This window comes from Anser cygnoides, chromosome 1, assembly GCF_040182565.1.
Source record: "Anser cygnoides isolate HZ-2024a breed goose chromosome 1, Taihu_goose_T2T_genome, whole genome shotgun sequence".
Taxonomy (NCBI): domain Eukaryota; kingdom Metazoa; phylum Chordata; class Aves; order Anseriformes; family Anatidae; genus Anser; species Anser cygnoides.
The window spans coordinates 184,869,661-184,887,406 of NC_089873.1; the positions used below are offsets into that span (position 1 = coordinate 184,869,661).

A 17,746-nucleotide genomic window follows, 5' to 3' on the forward strand; every position below is an offset into this window, starting at 1 on the left:
AGTTGATGATACAGTCTGCCAGGCATTTTCCTGCAATTTGACAATACCACATCTGTGAACGAGGCAGCAAATGAAAGCTTCATTGTCTGAATATGAAACATGCAACAGGATGATTTTTTTTTGTCAGCCCCTCTACAGTAATCTACCAAACATATTTCAGCCATATCTTGCTTAAGCAAGGTTTCCTTACTGCTAATGCAAGGTAGTCAAAATAAGCCTTTTTTTTTTTTTTTTTTAAGAGAAAAGACTTCGTAGTTCATCTTTCCTTTATACCAAGCCAATTGTAGTGGGAGGGGGTTTGTACCCTGATTCAGGCCATAACGTAGGGCTAAATGCCCACTGCCAGGTGTCTTTTGCACTTTGTCTTTCCATCGGTTTGCACCAGGGCATTCTGGAGATTACCAAAGATTTACCCATGTTACCTTTGAGGGGCTGGACAGTCGGTCAAGGACTGAGGCAGAAGCAATGGCTTAGGTTTTAATCCATTTCTCCCCACACCACCTCTACATCAGCGGCTCTTTACACAAAAATGCAAACAGCTGGGATATCAGTAGACCTTTGTGTGGCGAGAGGCATACCCATCTCTTCAGCAAAATTAAACTTTTTGAAAAAATTAGCTTAATTCTGACAAACTAAGCTGGCTCCCTACCACACAACGGATGGCTGGATACCCGTAGATGTTTGTTTTTTTTTTCAGGTGTGCCACCAGAAGACAGCAGTGAGCCTGCTCCCAGCTCTGCAGCCTGCTCGGTGTGCACCCAAAAACACGGGGTGCCCCGGGAATCCTGGCTGCAGAACTACAGCTATTCAGTAGCCTGGTCTGAGGGTTTCCGAGCCCTCCCAGGGCCCATCGACACACAGCATCAGGCCACATCCCTTTCACAGAAAATGTTGGTTTTCAGTTGGAATCGAAATAAAAAACAGTGCCCAAAGCCCTTCCTCCACGAAGGATGCTTTATGAAGGGCATGGCCTCCCCTGCCCTCAGGACGAGCATCCAGGTTTAAGTTACACTCACTTCCCCTTTTTTGAATTTCTTTCAAGAGACAAATCGGCTCCAAGTTCAACTAGCGCTTTGTATGTCACTGGATGCCTCAAAGAACCTCATTTTACTTGGCTAGAACTGGTACCACAGTCGCAAGACTGTCCTGAGGTCTAGCTTGTGAAGTCTTTATATGCAACGGGGGAAAGGATGTGGAGAGGCTCTGAAAACCTTTAGCAAGGAATCTCAATGCATGAAGGAGTTAAGTTCTACAGCATACCTTTCACTTCTACTGCCACTTTCTTTCCCCTGACTCGTCAAACGTAACATGGGCTTAGCATCGATTTATGGCAGCAAGCCCTCCGTGGCTGTTTTGGATGGGTGCCCATGTCACAAGCAAATGGCTCCTTTCGGCGTTTTTCCCTCAGAAGCAGGTGGCAGCAGACTTCAAACAAACCCACACCTATGTCTACGCTGCTTCTAAAGGGTGCATTTTACTCATGGAAATATGTCTAAGCCCTCCATGTCATTTTCAAAATTTGCTAAGCTCCCCACCCCCTGGGTTGACTGCAAAGTGACTCAGCAAGGCAAGTGAAGGGATTAAATAGCAGCTAGAGGTTTTTTGAAATGAATGGAAAAGTTTAGTGGTTCTGAAAGTATTTTCCTCTAACACACGTTTCAAAAACTTTAATAAAAATAATTACAGCAGAGTCTATAAACAGACAAAATTCAGGGCTAGAGTCATAAATCTCAGGGAATAAGGAGGAGCACTTAAACGCTACAAAACAAATGTATTATCACCTTTCCAAACCTCCTTAAGTTTCTCTTTTCCTGTATTAGAAAAGAAAAAATCACTGCGGCCGGGCTGCTGCAATTAAAACAAGGTTTATATTTTAGTTTCAGCGTGGTGTACGTATTTAGAGAGAGGTGATGAGAAAGCTTTACAGAGAAGATTGAAGACAGAGGCATTGCCACCAGTGCTGGTGTACAACATTGGGTCCAACTCAGACTCAACTGTTTGCTTGATATGTCTATGCATGATAAAGTCCTGGGATACTGATTCTGTTTCTGGGACTCATGTAATTGGAGGTCAATGTAAGGCCCCTAAGTAACAACCGGCAGAAGATGTAAACCTTGGACTCCTCAGGAGAGCTCTCACATACATCTCACAGATCCAAACCCCTCCTTGCTTGTTGTATCTCATGCCTCCCATGCTTCGCACTTATTTCTGCGTAGCTGCTAAATTTAGGAGAGAAGCATCAGAGCTGTCCCATTTCGAGCTGCACAACAAGCGAAGGGTTTGGGTGCTCTCCAGGAATGAGAGGGATGTTGATTCCAAACTCCTTTGGCCCAGAACCCAGTTTTCCCACTTCCCACAAAAGCGCTCGAAGCCCTTTACTCACCTACTTTCAGAACTGGGTCGTCTGAATGTCAAATGCAGAGCACGCTGCCTGCTAGTGCCAGTATTCAAATACCTCTTTTTGCAGTTTTCCCAAGCATGCTGCAGCTCAGCACAGAATAACGGACTCACTCTATGAAGGCAAGCCCCTCCGTATAAAGAGTTTAAGGCCCAACAGCAGATGTGCTTGACTAAACCAGCCCAGGTGAGCATCTCTTGATGCACCGTGATACTCAAGTCAGATCTACAACAACTGGTGCGTATACGGATCCAGTACTGCCACCCACCACGATCCCATTCACTGCAACGCTTACGGGTCAGACATTAAACCGAGCAATTAGAGGACTGAAGCATCACGGGTCCTGGTGTGGAAATCCTGGGGTGGTATTTGTAAAATTAAAGTGCCATTTCTATCACGGCAGTTCTGATAAGTCAAAATCTCATCATCTTTTCCTTCCTCCTTGTAGGAAGGCAGCCAGAGGAAACACACAGAAGACAGAAGTCAGTAAATCAAATGCCTTTTATTGATGTATTTGCTCTCTTGTGACCCTCTGTCATTTACTTTAACTGCACAGACCAAAATTAGTGATTGATTTTAGTTTTTACAAGTTACAACTTCTATAGCTCTTGCATTGTTACTCAGTGAAGATAAAATCATGGATAAGTCTCTAGTTGGACTCAAAGACAGGAAGCAACTTCTTACTAATCCTCATGCAAACTACTGACTGATTACTTGAGACTGAGGCTGAGTGTAATTTGAGGAAAAAGTTCATTCTTAAGAGTATGTTAATCTAATAATAAGCTAATTTATAACCCTTTCACAACTAATGTAATTCTCACATATTAGATAATAATTATAGGCATATTAAGCAATATTAACGTTATTAAACAACAATGAACAGCCTTCTGAATATATACTACGGTAACACAAATTCTGAATAATTTAAGTGCGTTACCTAGTAAAAGCATAATTTTCCATTACTATTTTCCTAAGCTTCTAGATTTTTTTTTTCATCTTACAGCTCTAGTGTATTCAAACAGAATAAACCTAACATTCACATTTACAAAAGAATTTATGCCTGATCCATGAACTCCAGGGACACTTACAATTTCAAATCTTTTTATAATATACTAACAAATTATGCCCATAAAGAAGCTATTATAGTGTGGTATTACCACCAAAGCTAATTTCTAACTCGTGCAATGAGTTTTCCAAGAGACTAAAAAGGCATTGTTGCTGCTATTCTCTATTTCTTGCTATTTCACGAGCATACACTAACGTGCAGACTTGACTGCCACTAAGCATATGTTTTATATGGGGAATATAACTATTGACAAAAGCATCCATCTTAAGTATATAACTAATTCAATATGAATGACTGCTCATCTCCCCCTTGATGCATACAAATAACTAATGGCCACACCGCTGTGCAAACGATCTTCCTAACCTACACTGTTACTGGTCCCAACCTTAAGAGATCTGCACCCTTCAACTGATAAAAGGATTGCTACAGAACAACTGCACCAAAAAAAAAATCTTTCTAGTAAAATAAAATTATAAAAATAACTTAAAGCATGAAGTTCCAGGTTATGTACATGCAAATTATTCAAGTATTCCTTCTTACAAAAAACCACCAGAGTAGGAACAAAAACAATGGATTAAAAAAAAATAATAATATATATATATATATATATATGAATTTTGCTTCAAAGATTTAATCAACAGGTTTGGAAAACTGCATCAAATATTCTAAAATGATTTATGAGCTGTGAAAGACTTGAGACATTCAAAGTATATTAGCCATACTAAAATGAAACAGTATCAGTGTGTATTGATGATAGGCTGAGAAAAAGAGTGAAAGAACAGGAAAAAAGAGCAAATAAAAATATTGGTGAGGTCATAAGAGACACTGGTTCAACATCTGGTCAAAAGGATCATGCATGGCAAAGAAAAGGCTCCTTTCTCCTTTACTCTCTTTTTCAAATAAATTGCATATTGTCAAGGTCCATTTCCATCAGAGGAATACGTTAAAATAATTTTTAATCTATATTCTATTTTCTGGCCTATAGAAGGCATTCAAAGACACAGGAAAGACTCGACTTTTGCCAAACAGATTAAACAAAACTGCATTCCTACATATTTTAAGCAGACATCAAAATTCAAAACAGAAAAATAACTCAATTTAAATACTCAAAGACAGAATTATGGATTCAGATAAATCTGGGTGAGACAAGACTATGAGAGAAGTGCCTGAACTTGATGAGGAGATCTGTGTAGTATGGTTTCTGGGTCCTTATACTTATTTGAAGGATCCATCACAGCTGCATATATCTCACTGTAAGCTCTGCAGACCAGTTCTGTTGACTGTTTTATTATCTGCTCTCTAAAAAATAAAAATAAACATCCATATAATTTGCAAATTGTAGGGAATATAACAGTACTACATGCAAGGAATTCACAGTACAGTCTACAAATACACATTAAAAATTCAGCGTCAGTTACATTACAGAGCCCTTTTACTTCAAATATGAAAACTATTTAAAGCTTTACAACAAAAGACTTTTTCATCTGTATTGTACATACATGAACTCAGATATATGATCTTGATAAACAAGAAATTAGCTTTTTTATTTCTGCAATCATGAAAAAACATAGAAGGAAACAACTGTAGAAGGTTAATTTAGTTTTCAATTTGCATACATTAGTTGTTCACCTACACTCTCCTGCAATTTTTAAGACTGATATTCTTAGTGATCTACCGTTTACTTTTTGTCATTTCTTGCTGACCTTTGTAAATATAAGTTTTTTTTTGTCCCCATCCCCAACTACCAGCAAATATGTTCTGTTCTTTATCTTGGCTGTACCTATTCCATAATCTTTTAGAGGAAGAGCTGAAGAGATAGTGGTGAGAGATTTAAAACCTACTACAGGCTTTTACCAACAATGCTATAAAGTCTGTATCCTGTTTTTTTTTTTTTCCTTTTGTTTTTTTTTTTATCTAAACAAGTAATGCGTGGAGATTGCATGCTAAAATGAACAGGAAAGTTTAATACTTTTTGAAGACAATCAAATACTTTTATTTTACATTATCCATTGAATGTTTGCTTTAATCACCATGGCAATATGTTTACAGCTCCACATGCATTTTTATTTAACAAAAACAGCAACTACAACTACTTTACAGCCAAACCCATGCAAGTGGAACACCAAGAGAAGCTAAGGAAACTGAGGTAATCATGAATTGAGATTCAGCCCTGCTGAACTATGCAGCCAAGGAACAAAGTCACCAGAACTGCATCCACTGAAATCAGGGCTAAATTTACCAGCTCTGGACCACAGTGAGTGCGGACTGACATGTTAAAGGAATCTCGAATACCAAGTGGGTAGAACCTCGTATTTTCAGGAAATATTAGCAAATGGGAGCTATGAGAAAGATGAGGAGACAAATACTGCACTTTATTCTGATGCAAAGTATCCACTTTTTCAATAAACATCATCAACTGCCCCTATTACTAGGTTATGAGAATACCTGAAAAACAGACTGTCCTTATAATAGCAAATCTAGAAAGGCTGTTATAATGTATTCAGCATTTTCAGGTAAACAACTGTCTCTGAACACAGTTTAGGATCACTAAGCTACTGTAACGTGACAACCCTCTAAGAAAGTATTGCACACAGAATTTGTATAAGACTAACTGTATTGCAAAAAATAATCCTAAATTAAAAGAAAAAAGTTTATTAAAATATTCCATAGGACTAAACAGCATCAAATGAGTCTCTCCATCAACTAATGTCAATGTCATTAATCAGTACATGAGGATTTCAGTTGCCATAACAACATGATACATTTTATCACTAACACAAATGGCAGCACTCTCTAAAAATAGTAATTCCAGCATTCAGTTTCTGTGATCCAACGCAAACAAAAAGAGCTTTACAAGACCAACAACCACGTAAATAAACAGCTTAAAACTTTGTTTTAAATGAACAAAGGAATTTGAAAAGCAAATGTTGGAGGGAATGCTCTTCATGGTCATAAAGCTTAAATTATTTTGCCACTGAGTATATAACATTCCCTTAACAGAAGCATGTGGTATGGTTTTGAGAATTGAACCGTCGGGCTCCAGCTCAACAACTGAAACAGGAGATTACAATTATGTGACTTCAAGGAAGAAGTCTTCAAAATGGACCACAAATATCTGCAAAACTAGCTTGAAAATTTGAACTACTGAAGTCATTAAAAATGATAGCATTGGTTGAATGTTTTACTTGAGTTGTGAGAAACTTCAGAGTTTTGCGGGTTTATTTACTACAGAAAATACTGAACACTGAATCCTACAAGCATCCATCTATGTAAATATGTATCTTTGAAAGTTTTTATTATTAATTCTGTGCAGAAGCTAACCTATAACGTTGTTACAGGAGGTTAATAAACTCCTTCGTAGGCTGAGCTGTAGCAGCTATAGCAATCATCCTCACATAAGCTCCTCACTCACCTCTCAGCTGCCCACTGTTACAAGATAGCACAATTTAAACCAAATTCACATTAAGAGAGGTTTAAAAGGCTCATAAAGGGGATAAGTCTAAGAGTGTATACATGACCAGTTTACCTTGGTTCATCTGATAGAAAGAAATGATTAAGACAAGGTAATTTCACCGTGTGCCTGAGTCTTTATGGTAGCATAAAATCTGCCTCTAAAAATAGGTTTTGTGTTAGCAATGCAAAATAGAAGCTTTCCAAATTCATCTAGTATGACTGTTAATGAGACCTACATTAAAAAAAGTATATCAAGAGCCAAAAAACAGGTTTAAGAGCTTGACACCAAGAAGTGGAAGTTCCAGTGCTTCTGTTACATTACTGCTCAAGCTGCCCTGTTTGACCTGTACCAGTGCAGGACAACTCTTACACAAGAGAATCAGCTCTGCTGGCTGAGCTGTTGGAACCGTGACCCTAGCAGAGAGACCCAACAAACTGATGAAAAAAATGTCCCCCAGGCCAAGCCATGCACCAGGCATGTGGCATGAAACTGGAAGTCTCTGCATGAGGAGAACCTGAGCAGCAAGTTCTCAGCAGTAAGTATTTTTTCCCTTAACATGTCACTTTTTTTTAATCACAAGCTGCCATAACACAACCCCATTTGGAGAACAGGTAGTAGTAATGAGAATACAAATGTTAAGAACATTACATCAAAATGTGACATGCTAGTCACAATTTCTCGTATGTTCTGTAACCTCCATTCTTGACAAAAACACGAAAAATAACGTCAAGAAAGCTTTTGGATTAGTGCAGCATACAATTCTCTGAATTTAAGTACTACAAATTGTCTTCATATGGTTCACATTTAATTGGAAATAAGTTCTTGGCATTTTCCCTAGCCTTACGGTTCAGTTGGCCCTTACTTGTCTTATTATACAACATATTCACGAAACAAGAGAAGAGATACATAACAAAGTTCTCACTTCTATACTTCAAAGGAAAAAATCACTAAAAAACATGTAAAAGTAATTTCAGCACAATATTCAATGGCACAATGTCAATACTTTATAGTAAAGACAACAAATTTGATAATTTTAGACTTGATGGAGCAGTGGAGATAAAAGAAATCTTGAGCAGAGAAATAAATATTTCATCTATCTTTGGAATGCTTAAAAAATAGTTCTAAAACAATTTACAACTAAATTGACAAAGAATGCTGACACAGCATAACACATTCAAAATAGGTAATTCATTTTGATAGTGTCTGTTAAATCAAGAGTAACTACTTCAGAAAGTTACAAAATTACATATTCCTGTTTGTTCAAATAGAGTACGGTCAAAACAAAATTGAATTGTGAACTGAAGTACAATGCAAATGTGATTACAGCTGATAACTTGGATTCTCATCATGATCCGCTGAAACCTAATCAAATTCATCTTTCTGATTATTATACAGGCATAATAGAAATTCAAAGTTAAGATACTTACTTCACAGTGGCACTCAGAAGGAAATTCAGCTGGGACATTAACAGACTATCTGGAGCAGACAGATAGCGATCAAACTGAGCCTAGGGGTGGGAAAAAGAATATGAGATCAACATACAAAGAACTTGCCGTTACATGCGGATAGATAAAAATACAGATCTCTGAAAAACGACTACTTTAAAATGGCATTTTCTCACTTGATACAATTTTCTGTTTTTATGTATTTAAAACCAAAGCTAACATAATATACAAATATTTAAGGCAGAGCTTAATATATTATCGAAACTAAACGTCTAATTTCAGCACCTCTGTCACCAACATTTCAAGTTTCTGACTCTGAGGAGTACAGATGCAGGGGCAAAAATGAGAAAGCGGCTTCCATAACTACCCTTGTTTTCTATGTAGCTGGCGCATACTGAAGATCACCATTGAAGATCAGAACTACTCTGTTCAGTGCAGAAATAATCACAGAATCACTTCGGTTGGAAAAGACCTTTAAAATCTAGCCTGTCCAAGTTAGACATGTTTATTTCCTATTTTTTTACATGAAGCCACTGCTAAATAATCTAATGAGCAGTTATGCTGGGAGAAACAAGACCAAGGGACCTACTTCAGGCTCCATGAACTGCTTCCAGGCTTACTTCTCCTGCCCCACATAACAGTGAAAAATACCACAGCGCTCTGATTTTCTGTTAAGCTGGGAGGCAGTGAACCTACCTGTAAGTATTCCCTCCCTCCTATGGTTAAAATTCTAAGCAGACTACATTGACAGATGGGATTTATGTGGGTTTAATTTCAGCATACTGGGTTCCATTCCGGTTCAAGTGTGTTCACATAAGCATACATTAAACAAAGTTATGAAGAAAATAAGAGTTGTATTCTTTTCTAACTTTTCAAGTAGAATTATTATGTATGACTATAAATCGGTAATATATATGCAATTTAAAAAGATGGTCTCCAAGCTGCAGTCTTTAAATTTCTTGTAGGTCAACAAGGCTGTGATAAGTTGAAGATATTTTAAATGCAAAATGTATAAATATTGGTAAGAATGCATGCTGATCTGAGTAAACCACCGAGGGCTCTGTGCCAGAGCTCTATTCTTCCAAGGAGCTTAGGATTCGCAGGTTTAGAGCTTTAATGGAGGAAAAACAGGCTATACTGACACAATGAGAAGGGATTCAACATACAGTTTTTTAAAAGACCCATTTCTTAATCAAAAAAAAAAAAACAGCCTTTCCCCTCCCTGAAATTCAAGCCACTGTGTGATGTCGAGATTTATCCTAGAACATTTTCCATGGTGTATGTGTGCACTGCTGGCTGAGCGGCCCTTATTTACAGTTAAATTTTCAGTATAAAGCTAAACTTGGCTAAGCAAGAAGAGTGACAGATCATATGCTACCGTCTACTGAACTATGATATTGCAATCTCTATGCAAAATACCCTTCACACACATTAAGAAAAAACAGCAGCTAATAATCTGTTTTAAAATATATTGCAGCTTTCAGCTTAAAGAAATATATATTTAACTGCGGCATATGCCCAGCACCTAACTTCTGAGTTTAGCTGAAATACTTGCATAAAATCAAAGCCTTAGGACCAAAATTATAAATGATAGCAGAACCTATATTTCAAAGCATTCAGGCAAAAAATAAATTTTGATGATTAAAACTAATTAGAGCTAAGTATTTGCTTTTAGCAATTTAAGATGACTCATGGGATAACGTTCTTACAAATAAAGTTTTGCTTCTCAAGACTTAGAAATTAATATTCTATTACTACCAGCTCATAAATAATTTATGAATTTATTACTTCAAGTGGTCAAATTACTACAAATGAAGAAAGTATTCCCAGACATGTAACTTAGCTATTCTTAAAGAGTACAGCTTGTTAGATGAATGTCTACTACATAACACAATTAAAAGAATTCTTTCCCATGTCACAGCTACACTGCTACATTATGAAATTGTAAAACGCTTACCATTGCTACCTTCAGGGACATGGAATCCAAACTTGGCAAATTTGAAAGAGGACCCTAAGAATAAGTAATCAAAGGGGGAAAAAAGAAGTCAATCTAGCATAAGGAAAAAGACAAAAAACTATAAGTTCTACAGTCGGTTCAGTACTAAATCATTACTTGGTCCTGCTACAAGATATTACATTTTTGGAAACTGAATCACCACACCAATACCGGAAGTGCTGTAACAGTTCATTTGTATTCCGCCACACCCTTGAATCAAAGGCTTGGAATACTGACTTTTTCATGTGTGCTTTCAAGTTCTTTTCTTCCTTTTTCACCATTAAATGACAAAAATGCAGGAAAATGCTTTCTACAAGGTCTGTGATAAAAACGAAACTGACAACTGTCCAAACCCCCTTGGTGTTCCAGAATTACGGAGGACAACTTCCATCTCTTCATCTGTTCCTGGACCGTGCAAAATTCAACTCTGCTCCCTAGTAACTCTTCTGTGTTTACAAGGCATTACTTGCTGCCTAACCTCCCAGCAAATCTTCTAAGAACCTCACTCCTGCAGCCAGGCAGAAGGACAGATATGAAAGAAAACCGCTACTGGAAAGTCTATCCACATTCTGTTAAACAATCTGCCCTGGTCTGTTTGAAATTGGTTTTAGAAGAGGAGATAGGGTCATGAATAGGAAACCAAGCTGAGTTACTAATCAGATTATTTCTGCACTTCAAATGGTTCTCTAAAAATTTGTTGAGCTTGGGCACTTCATGTAGAAATACTGGCAGCAGAAAAAACATGAAGCTCTGTAACACAGTACTGCTTTCTCCAGAAAACACGATTATTCACCTTCTTCGCAGAAGATCTTAGGCACAGGGAAGAGGGGATGTATTAACAACTATCATGTATGAACAGTGGTTTGAAAGAAAAAAGAACACGAACGCTAAATTCCAGGCTCTGAATTTCAACTTGTCCTAAGAAATCTGATGTTTTCACTCTGAGAATCACACTGTCTTGGTCCTCAAATAGGTAGAGCAGTGAATAAAGACAAAAAGCTACATGATTTCAAATTGCTATTAAACTCTTCCAACATTTTTTCACAGAACAAAAAATGCAGTAAATGTCGAATGCATGCAAGGCATCCACTCTTGTGTATGGTACAATAGCATGCACTTGAAAAAAAAAACACGAATGCTACATACCCAATAGGTCTGATACATTCTAGATGGAAGTGGTACACACAGTCACTACTTGTGTTTTAGACCCAGCTTCATTCTAATACATTCTGAGGGATATTACACTACCTATACAGTTATTCTGAGAATGCACAGGATGCCTCTGGTGTGCAGAGCCTGTTGATGGTACACAGATAAGCTGCACAGAAGGACTGATGCATCCCAAACCTGCTAGAACACAGAGCATGGGGAAAACCTGTACTTGCAAGGTACCTTTGTCTAACAGCCCTGGTCCCATATGAAAAATCAACAGGTATCACTGAGTTTTTGCTTTCAAAGGAAAATTAATTTGTAAAAATAATAGTGCCAGAATTCTTCTACTAGGCAGGTATGCCCTACCGTCTGAATACATCCAGTATATAATCTTACCTGTTCTGGTTTGTGTTGCTGCACGGAGTTATATATGTAACTTAGACCAGCTCTAGTTAAGACGTAGGAAGCTTGTTCATTTATGAGCGTATCTAAATGAGCTTCAATCTGAAATTTAAATGTCAGATATTTATAAATGTGCATGAGAATATTAAATATAACTAAGTCTGGAGTTAAAAGGTCTAGAAACACAAATAATATGAGAATTATCAACAAACAAGGAAAAAGCACAAGTACAAACAGCATAATTACTTTATCCATTTACATCTTTCATATTATGAGAAGCCAATAACAAAAACAGAGCTGATTCTTTCTGTGTAACAGAAGAGACTGTTTTTTTTTTGCATTTGTAAATTCAGCAGCACTAAAAATTAAGAAAAAACAAAACCCTTATACATTGTTGTATCTTTTTTTTTATTATAATTCTTTGAAAATATTGACAACAGCATAGAAGCTTTATAATAAACAACGGGAAAAAAATGCCAGTCTTTCACAAGGAAAATTAAATTGAAACCAAACATGATCAGTAAGGCTTCTACATTCAATACTGATAGCCGTGTGTTTGAAAAAAGTTGACTGAAAGAACAACAGACAATGAAGTTACAGCTAATAATTTTGCTTTAATTACCTTAATACAAAAATATATCTCTATATATTTTACATTCTGAATATAATCTTCACTTTGCCGAGAAACCTAATAAATAAATCCAGTCATAGCAGAAGCAATCACCTTTGAGTAGTCTCAGGAAGACTGGGGAATATATACATTATTACTTCCTTTTTACAGACAACTACCCCATGTTTGTTTATTTCTATTCTCTTAAAGAAAAGCTGAAATTCATAATATATCAAACTCTAGTAAAATGCAAGTCTTCTGTGTGATAATTTTAAGAGTTCACATTTTTACTTTCTAAAATTGATTAGAAAAATGTACTTTTCTTTATACATTAGGAGGGAAGTCATAATCTTTCAGTTTGGAGATTTTAACTGTCTTCAGAAGTTCTTTTCTTCTATGAAATTTTTTTCTCTTACTTAATATGCCATTCTACCTCCACTTTATTAATCTACTTAGGTATAATCTTAAAGAATTTTTTCAATCTATTCCTGTATTTGTAAAACGTGTGAAGAAAGCAAATGATATTAAATGCATAACCTTCAGTTCTACTGCTTATTTTAAGAATATATCAATTGAAACATTTACTGTGAAAAAGGAGCTCTGATAATGGAGATTCAAAATGCCCCAGAGTTTGGTGGGGTTGTCTGTTTGTTTGTTTCTATGCTAAAAGGTGCTAGAAATTCAAATTAGGAGCAGATAGGGAAAAATGTCTCACAGCCAATCTTGACTGATGCCTTCAAATAAGAAGTTGTGACTTTTTTCGAAGCCCTCAAGCTCCAAAACTCTCCTGAGACGTATTGCAGAGATGTTCATGTAGCAAAACTATAAATGGGCAGTGCCTAGGTTTTTCCAAGTGAATGGTTTATAAACTACATTTCCATTTCAAAATGGTACCAAATATGAACAATTACGCTGGCACATTAGGTGAAACCAAACAAATGGGAAAGGAAAGGTAGAAAGAAGCACTAAATTAGTAATCCTCAGCTATACCATATTAAAACCCCATATGAACATAGCCAGACATTTGACTGAGCTTTCAACCACTATTTGCTTCAAGTTGCAGGTAAGTATTAGAACGATTCGGATACTGAAAATTTTTCACCAATAGGGATTTATCTGCAACTAAAACAAAACAAAACTTAACTTTTCTAATAATTTTGTGTATAAAGATGCTGAGTACTATCATCAGTTCTGATATCTGGTACTTGCTTATGATCTCTGACAAGAACCCCTCCCTCTTATGCCATTTCCTTGATTTAACATTGACCCAAAACCAACATAATCAAAGATAACTGTTCACATCATAACTTATAGTCCAGAAAAAACAAACAAACAAACAGTAATAAGTTTATTTTCTATTTGGGTTGGTTATGCTCACCTGAAACTGTAACATTTCTAGACGTTTGTCAGTGAATTCAAAGAGAGCCAAAGTAGTCTTCATCATATAAAGTGAATTTACCATAAAGGTTGCCATATCAGCTGTGCCCAAATTACTGGCAGACATAGTACACATCTGTAACAATGGATCTAGCACACAAGATAGAACCTAAAATAGAAAACACAGAAAAGAGAGAGAAGGAGGAGGAAATCACGTCACACAGGGCTTCTAAGATCATTCTGTCTCTATCATGTATTTATTCCCCAAAGCAGAATAAAGAGAAATGAGAGTTTCCAACTGTGAAAGCAGTTTTCTACTGGATTTGTCAGCAGGTGATCAGCTACCATAGTGATGGGGAAAGTATAAAAACCTGAGAAGAACAGATTCTAACCTAGCAGGAGGAAGAGTAACCCACATTAGATAATTGGCAATTGTGCGATCTTGATGGAGTATTTACTTAATGGAGTAGTAATTGGATAACAGAATTTAGACACTGTGTAAGAGTAGCACTCCATACTGTACTGCAATTATCCACTTAGTTAGTCACCATCTTATTCACATTAAAAACTCAGGTTTGGTAGAAGGCTCCAAAATAGGACCAGACAAAAAAGATTAATGGACCAAGACTAACGTAAATGTACTTTTTTTTTTCCCCTTCTCTCAAAGCAGTCAAACTTCCTTATACCTGCACAAAGTCAGCCTGACGAGCATCCAGTGGAACAACCGATGAGTCGTGAGATGCCAGAACCTCTCGCAGCAAATTAAGTGTCTGATTTAGTGCAGAGCTTGGGCCAAGATCAGGAGGTGGGAGTTCAACCTAAAGAATGAAATCATCCATTCTTGTTAGTTTTAAATTCCATTTACAGCAAACACCATCAAATCTGATAACACAGATACAACCACCTAATTGAAAAGTTACATGTAGCCATGCAGAGAAGAATTTTAATTTGACACTGGACAAATCTTGCACGTTTCAGATTATAACTGCCTGCAACTTTCAGAATAACCACCCCATTCAGTGACAAACAAGCAAAACTAAATTTCTTCTTTCACTCAAATCATGCCTACTTTATAATCTAGAGAAACACAAACACTATAGGTTTTGGTAGCAAAAAAAAAAAAAAACATTTGCTAGATTAGGTACCAGAGAACAGCCACATTGCTGGCACCACTGAGTTCACTTTGAGCAAGGCTTCTTTTAAATGCTCCATAACCTAGTGCAAACAGAATGAATGAAGCCATCTTCTTGACAAGGCTGCATAGCCCCTGTCACGCTGAGTGGCTGGACATGAGAGCTGTGCCAGGCAGCAGTAGTCATAGATGCAACAGTCTTAATCCCTAGCAAATTTGTACCACAAATTACAGGTATACAAATGAACTAGCACAAGCTAACTCAAGTACACTCAAGAAACTGCAATGATACTGCAAGCACTGGAATGCAGGCTGACTTCAAAGATGAGATACGGGAATCCAGACATTTAAAAACCATGAAGAACACACTTTCTGAGGCAGGTGAGTTGGAGCACCTGACATGGACTACAATTACATGACGTTTTTAACACAGGCTCACATACTTTAACAAGCAAATACCCATTATATCACTCATAAAATGTTTATATTATATAAAACATAGCACATCTCATTTTCTTTTTCACTAGGAACGTAGCTGTATCTTCCTGTCTTCAGTGATGCCTTAAACTAGCTTCCTGCTGCTTCCAGACCCTTACGACAACCCAAACTGCCGGTCCCAGTTCCTTCTGCCAACCTTTCTCCCTCTTTCTTGTCTCCTGCCTATTCAAAGGTAAACACAAGTCTGGCTGGATCACGTGGGAGTAAGGAGACCCCCAAGAATACAGACCAAGTGGACACATCAAAGCACAATCTCTTTCCAAAAGGATGTGGGGAGAACGAAGTTTGTCTTGGTCTGGAACTAGCCTGTGCCACTCAAGGCGTGTGGGAGCAGCAGAAGTAGGCAGTATGCACCTCTGCAAAGCCTTCAAGACTCCTGTTCAGCAAGAAAAGAAGGTAGCTCTGGATGGACCCTCAAGCCACAGGTAACAGGTTCCATAGCTGTCGCTAACAAGAACTCTTTTGCATCCTTCTGAATACAAAATGTTCCTCTGTGCTCACTTTCCAAGAGATAGTATAGTGAATTCGAGGAACTAATGGAAAACTGGAACTAATAAGCTCAGAGAACAGTTGTTGTTCAGCATAAATAGTCTTGAAAATTTAAAATAAATACTCTCCTAGCAATGAAGAAATTAATTTGGAAAAAGGCACTTACTCAGCGGTGATTAGTAGTAAAGTCTACTGAAATTTACAGCAGTGACTTCCTTCTTGTTTATTCCTGTTATTATTAGGGGTATTGATTGTGCCCTGAACAGCCTGTTCTCAGACCTGAACTGGACCGTGTTCAGGGATATTTTGGCATTAATTTGAGAGTAGAGACTGATAGGGCTTTCACTTCCAATACACACACAGATCATGGCAATGATAATCTCAGGCTTCTTTGTGCAGAGAATTTTTGTCCCTTGAAGTAGATGATGGTCAGAAGTTTCTAAATTAGCTTCATCTTTCATTTAGCCTGTTCCTTTGAAGTCCACTGTTTTCTAGATGGGAACAAGGAACATCGCTGGAGAATAAAATACCACAAGGAAAAGAGGCTTAGATCATTAGATTCTATTGGGGTTAGCTTGAAATTCCCAACTATTTCAATAGAGGCAGAATTATCTGTAAGTGTAAGGAAAATTAAAGCAATGCTATATTCACATTGAGAATTCCGACCCTTTGCACCCTATATTTATAGGGTGATTTTTTCAGAATTAAAAAAAGAAAGTTTTAAATCAGGTGTATCTTAATTTATAGATGAAGCTACTGACATCAATTCGTGAGAACTAAATTGCTGCTCTACTTAAAAAAAAAAAGTCATGTCCTGAATGTTTTTACATGAACTAAAAAATGATTATAAATGATGCTATTTCCAGAGAAACAGATTTGAAATGCACCCTTTGAAGTACCTGTTTCACACACAAGCCAGACAAGAACTAGCTAAAAAATTCTCAGAAGAGTTCGGTAGCAGCCAGTTCAATAGCATTAAAACATACTCCAACAGTATTAAGTGTCTAATCAGCTCTAACTAGCAGTTCAGACATGCCAAAAGTAGTCATACTAGCTGTTCACCCATTCAAATAAAACAAGAAAAAAATCCCAATTTTAAAAATCTAATATACAAAACAGAAACTAGTTATCCTAAAATAACAACGGATGCTACAAGTTGTACGTGAGGTTTAGTATAAAAGGTTGCATCTTCATTTAAACTTTTCAGCTTTCAAATTTGAAGTTCCACGTATCAGTCAGTGGGGAATAATTACTAAGCAAGTAATCTTGCACGATTTTTGTTTCTGTTGACTACGTGCAATTCTAAGTAAGTACTCCAGTAAGTAAGTTCCAGTAAGTACTGGAGCAGACACCAATGAGAGCAGTGTTCTTAGAAGCTCATATATGCACCAGAAAACACTCTACAGGCACACAATCAGAACTATTTACATACTACCCTACCTGAACATTAGAAAGTTAAGAGTGCAGAAAGACATGGACTTACTGAAGCAAGTCCAGTGAAGGACCACAAAGATCGTGAAGGCACTGGAACGTCTCTCATACAACGAGAGACTGAGAGAGCTGGGACTGCTCAGCCCCAAGAACAGGAGGCTCAGGGGGAATGTTATCAATGTGTATAAATGCCTCACGGGAGGAGTAAAGATGTGGGAGCCAAAGCTCTTCTTGGTGGTGAGCAGTGACAGGTCAAGAGGCAATGTGCACAGACTGAAACACGAGAAATTCCATTG

General features: G+C 37.2%; 1 protein-coding gene across 1 annotated transcript in view; it reads right to left on the minus strand.

Moving 5' to 3' along the window:
- Positions 1–2,881: 2,881 nt before the first annotated feature.
- The window catches only part of COG6 (component of oligomeric golgi complex 6), a 52,226-nt gene continuing 37,361 nt past the window's right edge, over positions 2,882–17,746 (minus strand). Inside the window, exons 14-19 of the mRNA XM_066989664.1 lie at positions 14,587–14,718; positions 13,902–14,069; positions 11,908–12,015; positions 10,321–10,374; positions 8,346–8,425; positions 2,882–4,763 (exon numbers count right to left, since the gene is read on the minus strand). Coding sequence (XP_066845765.1) covers positions 4,616–4,763; positions 8,346–8,425; positions 10,321–10,374; positions 11,908–12,015; positions 13,902–14,069; positions 14,587–14,718 — 690 coding nt within the window. The 3' untranslated portion in view covers positions 2,882–4,615. The remainder of the gene's footprint in view (positions 4,764–8,345; positions 8,426–10,320; positions 10,375–11,907; positions 12,016–13,901; positions 14,070–14,586; positions 14,719–17,746) is intronic.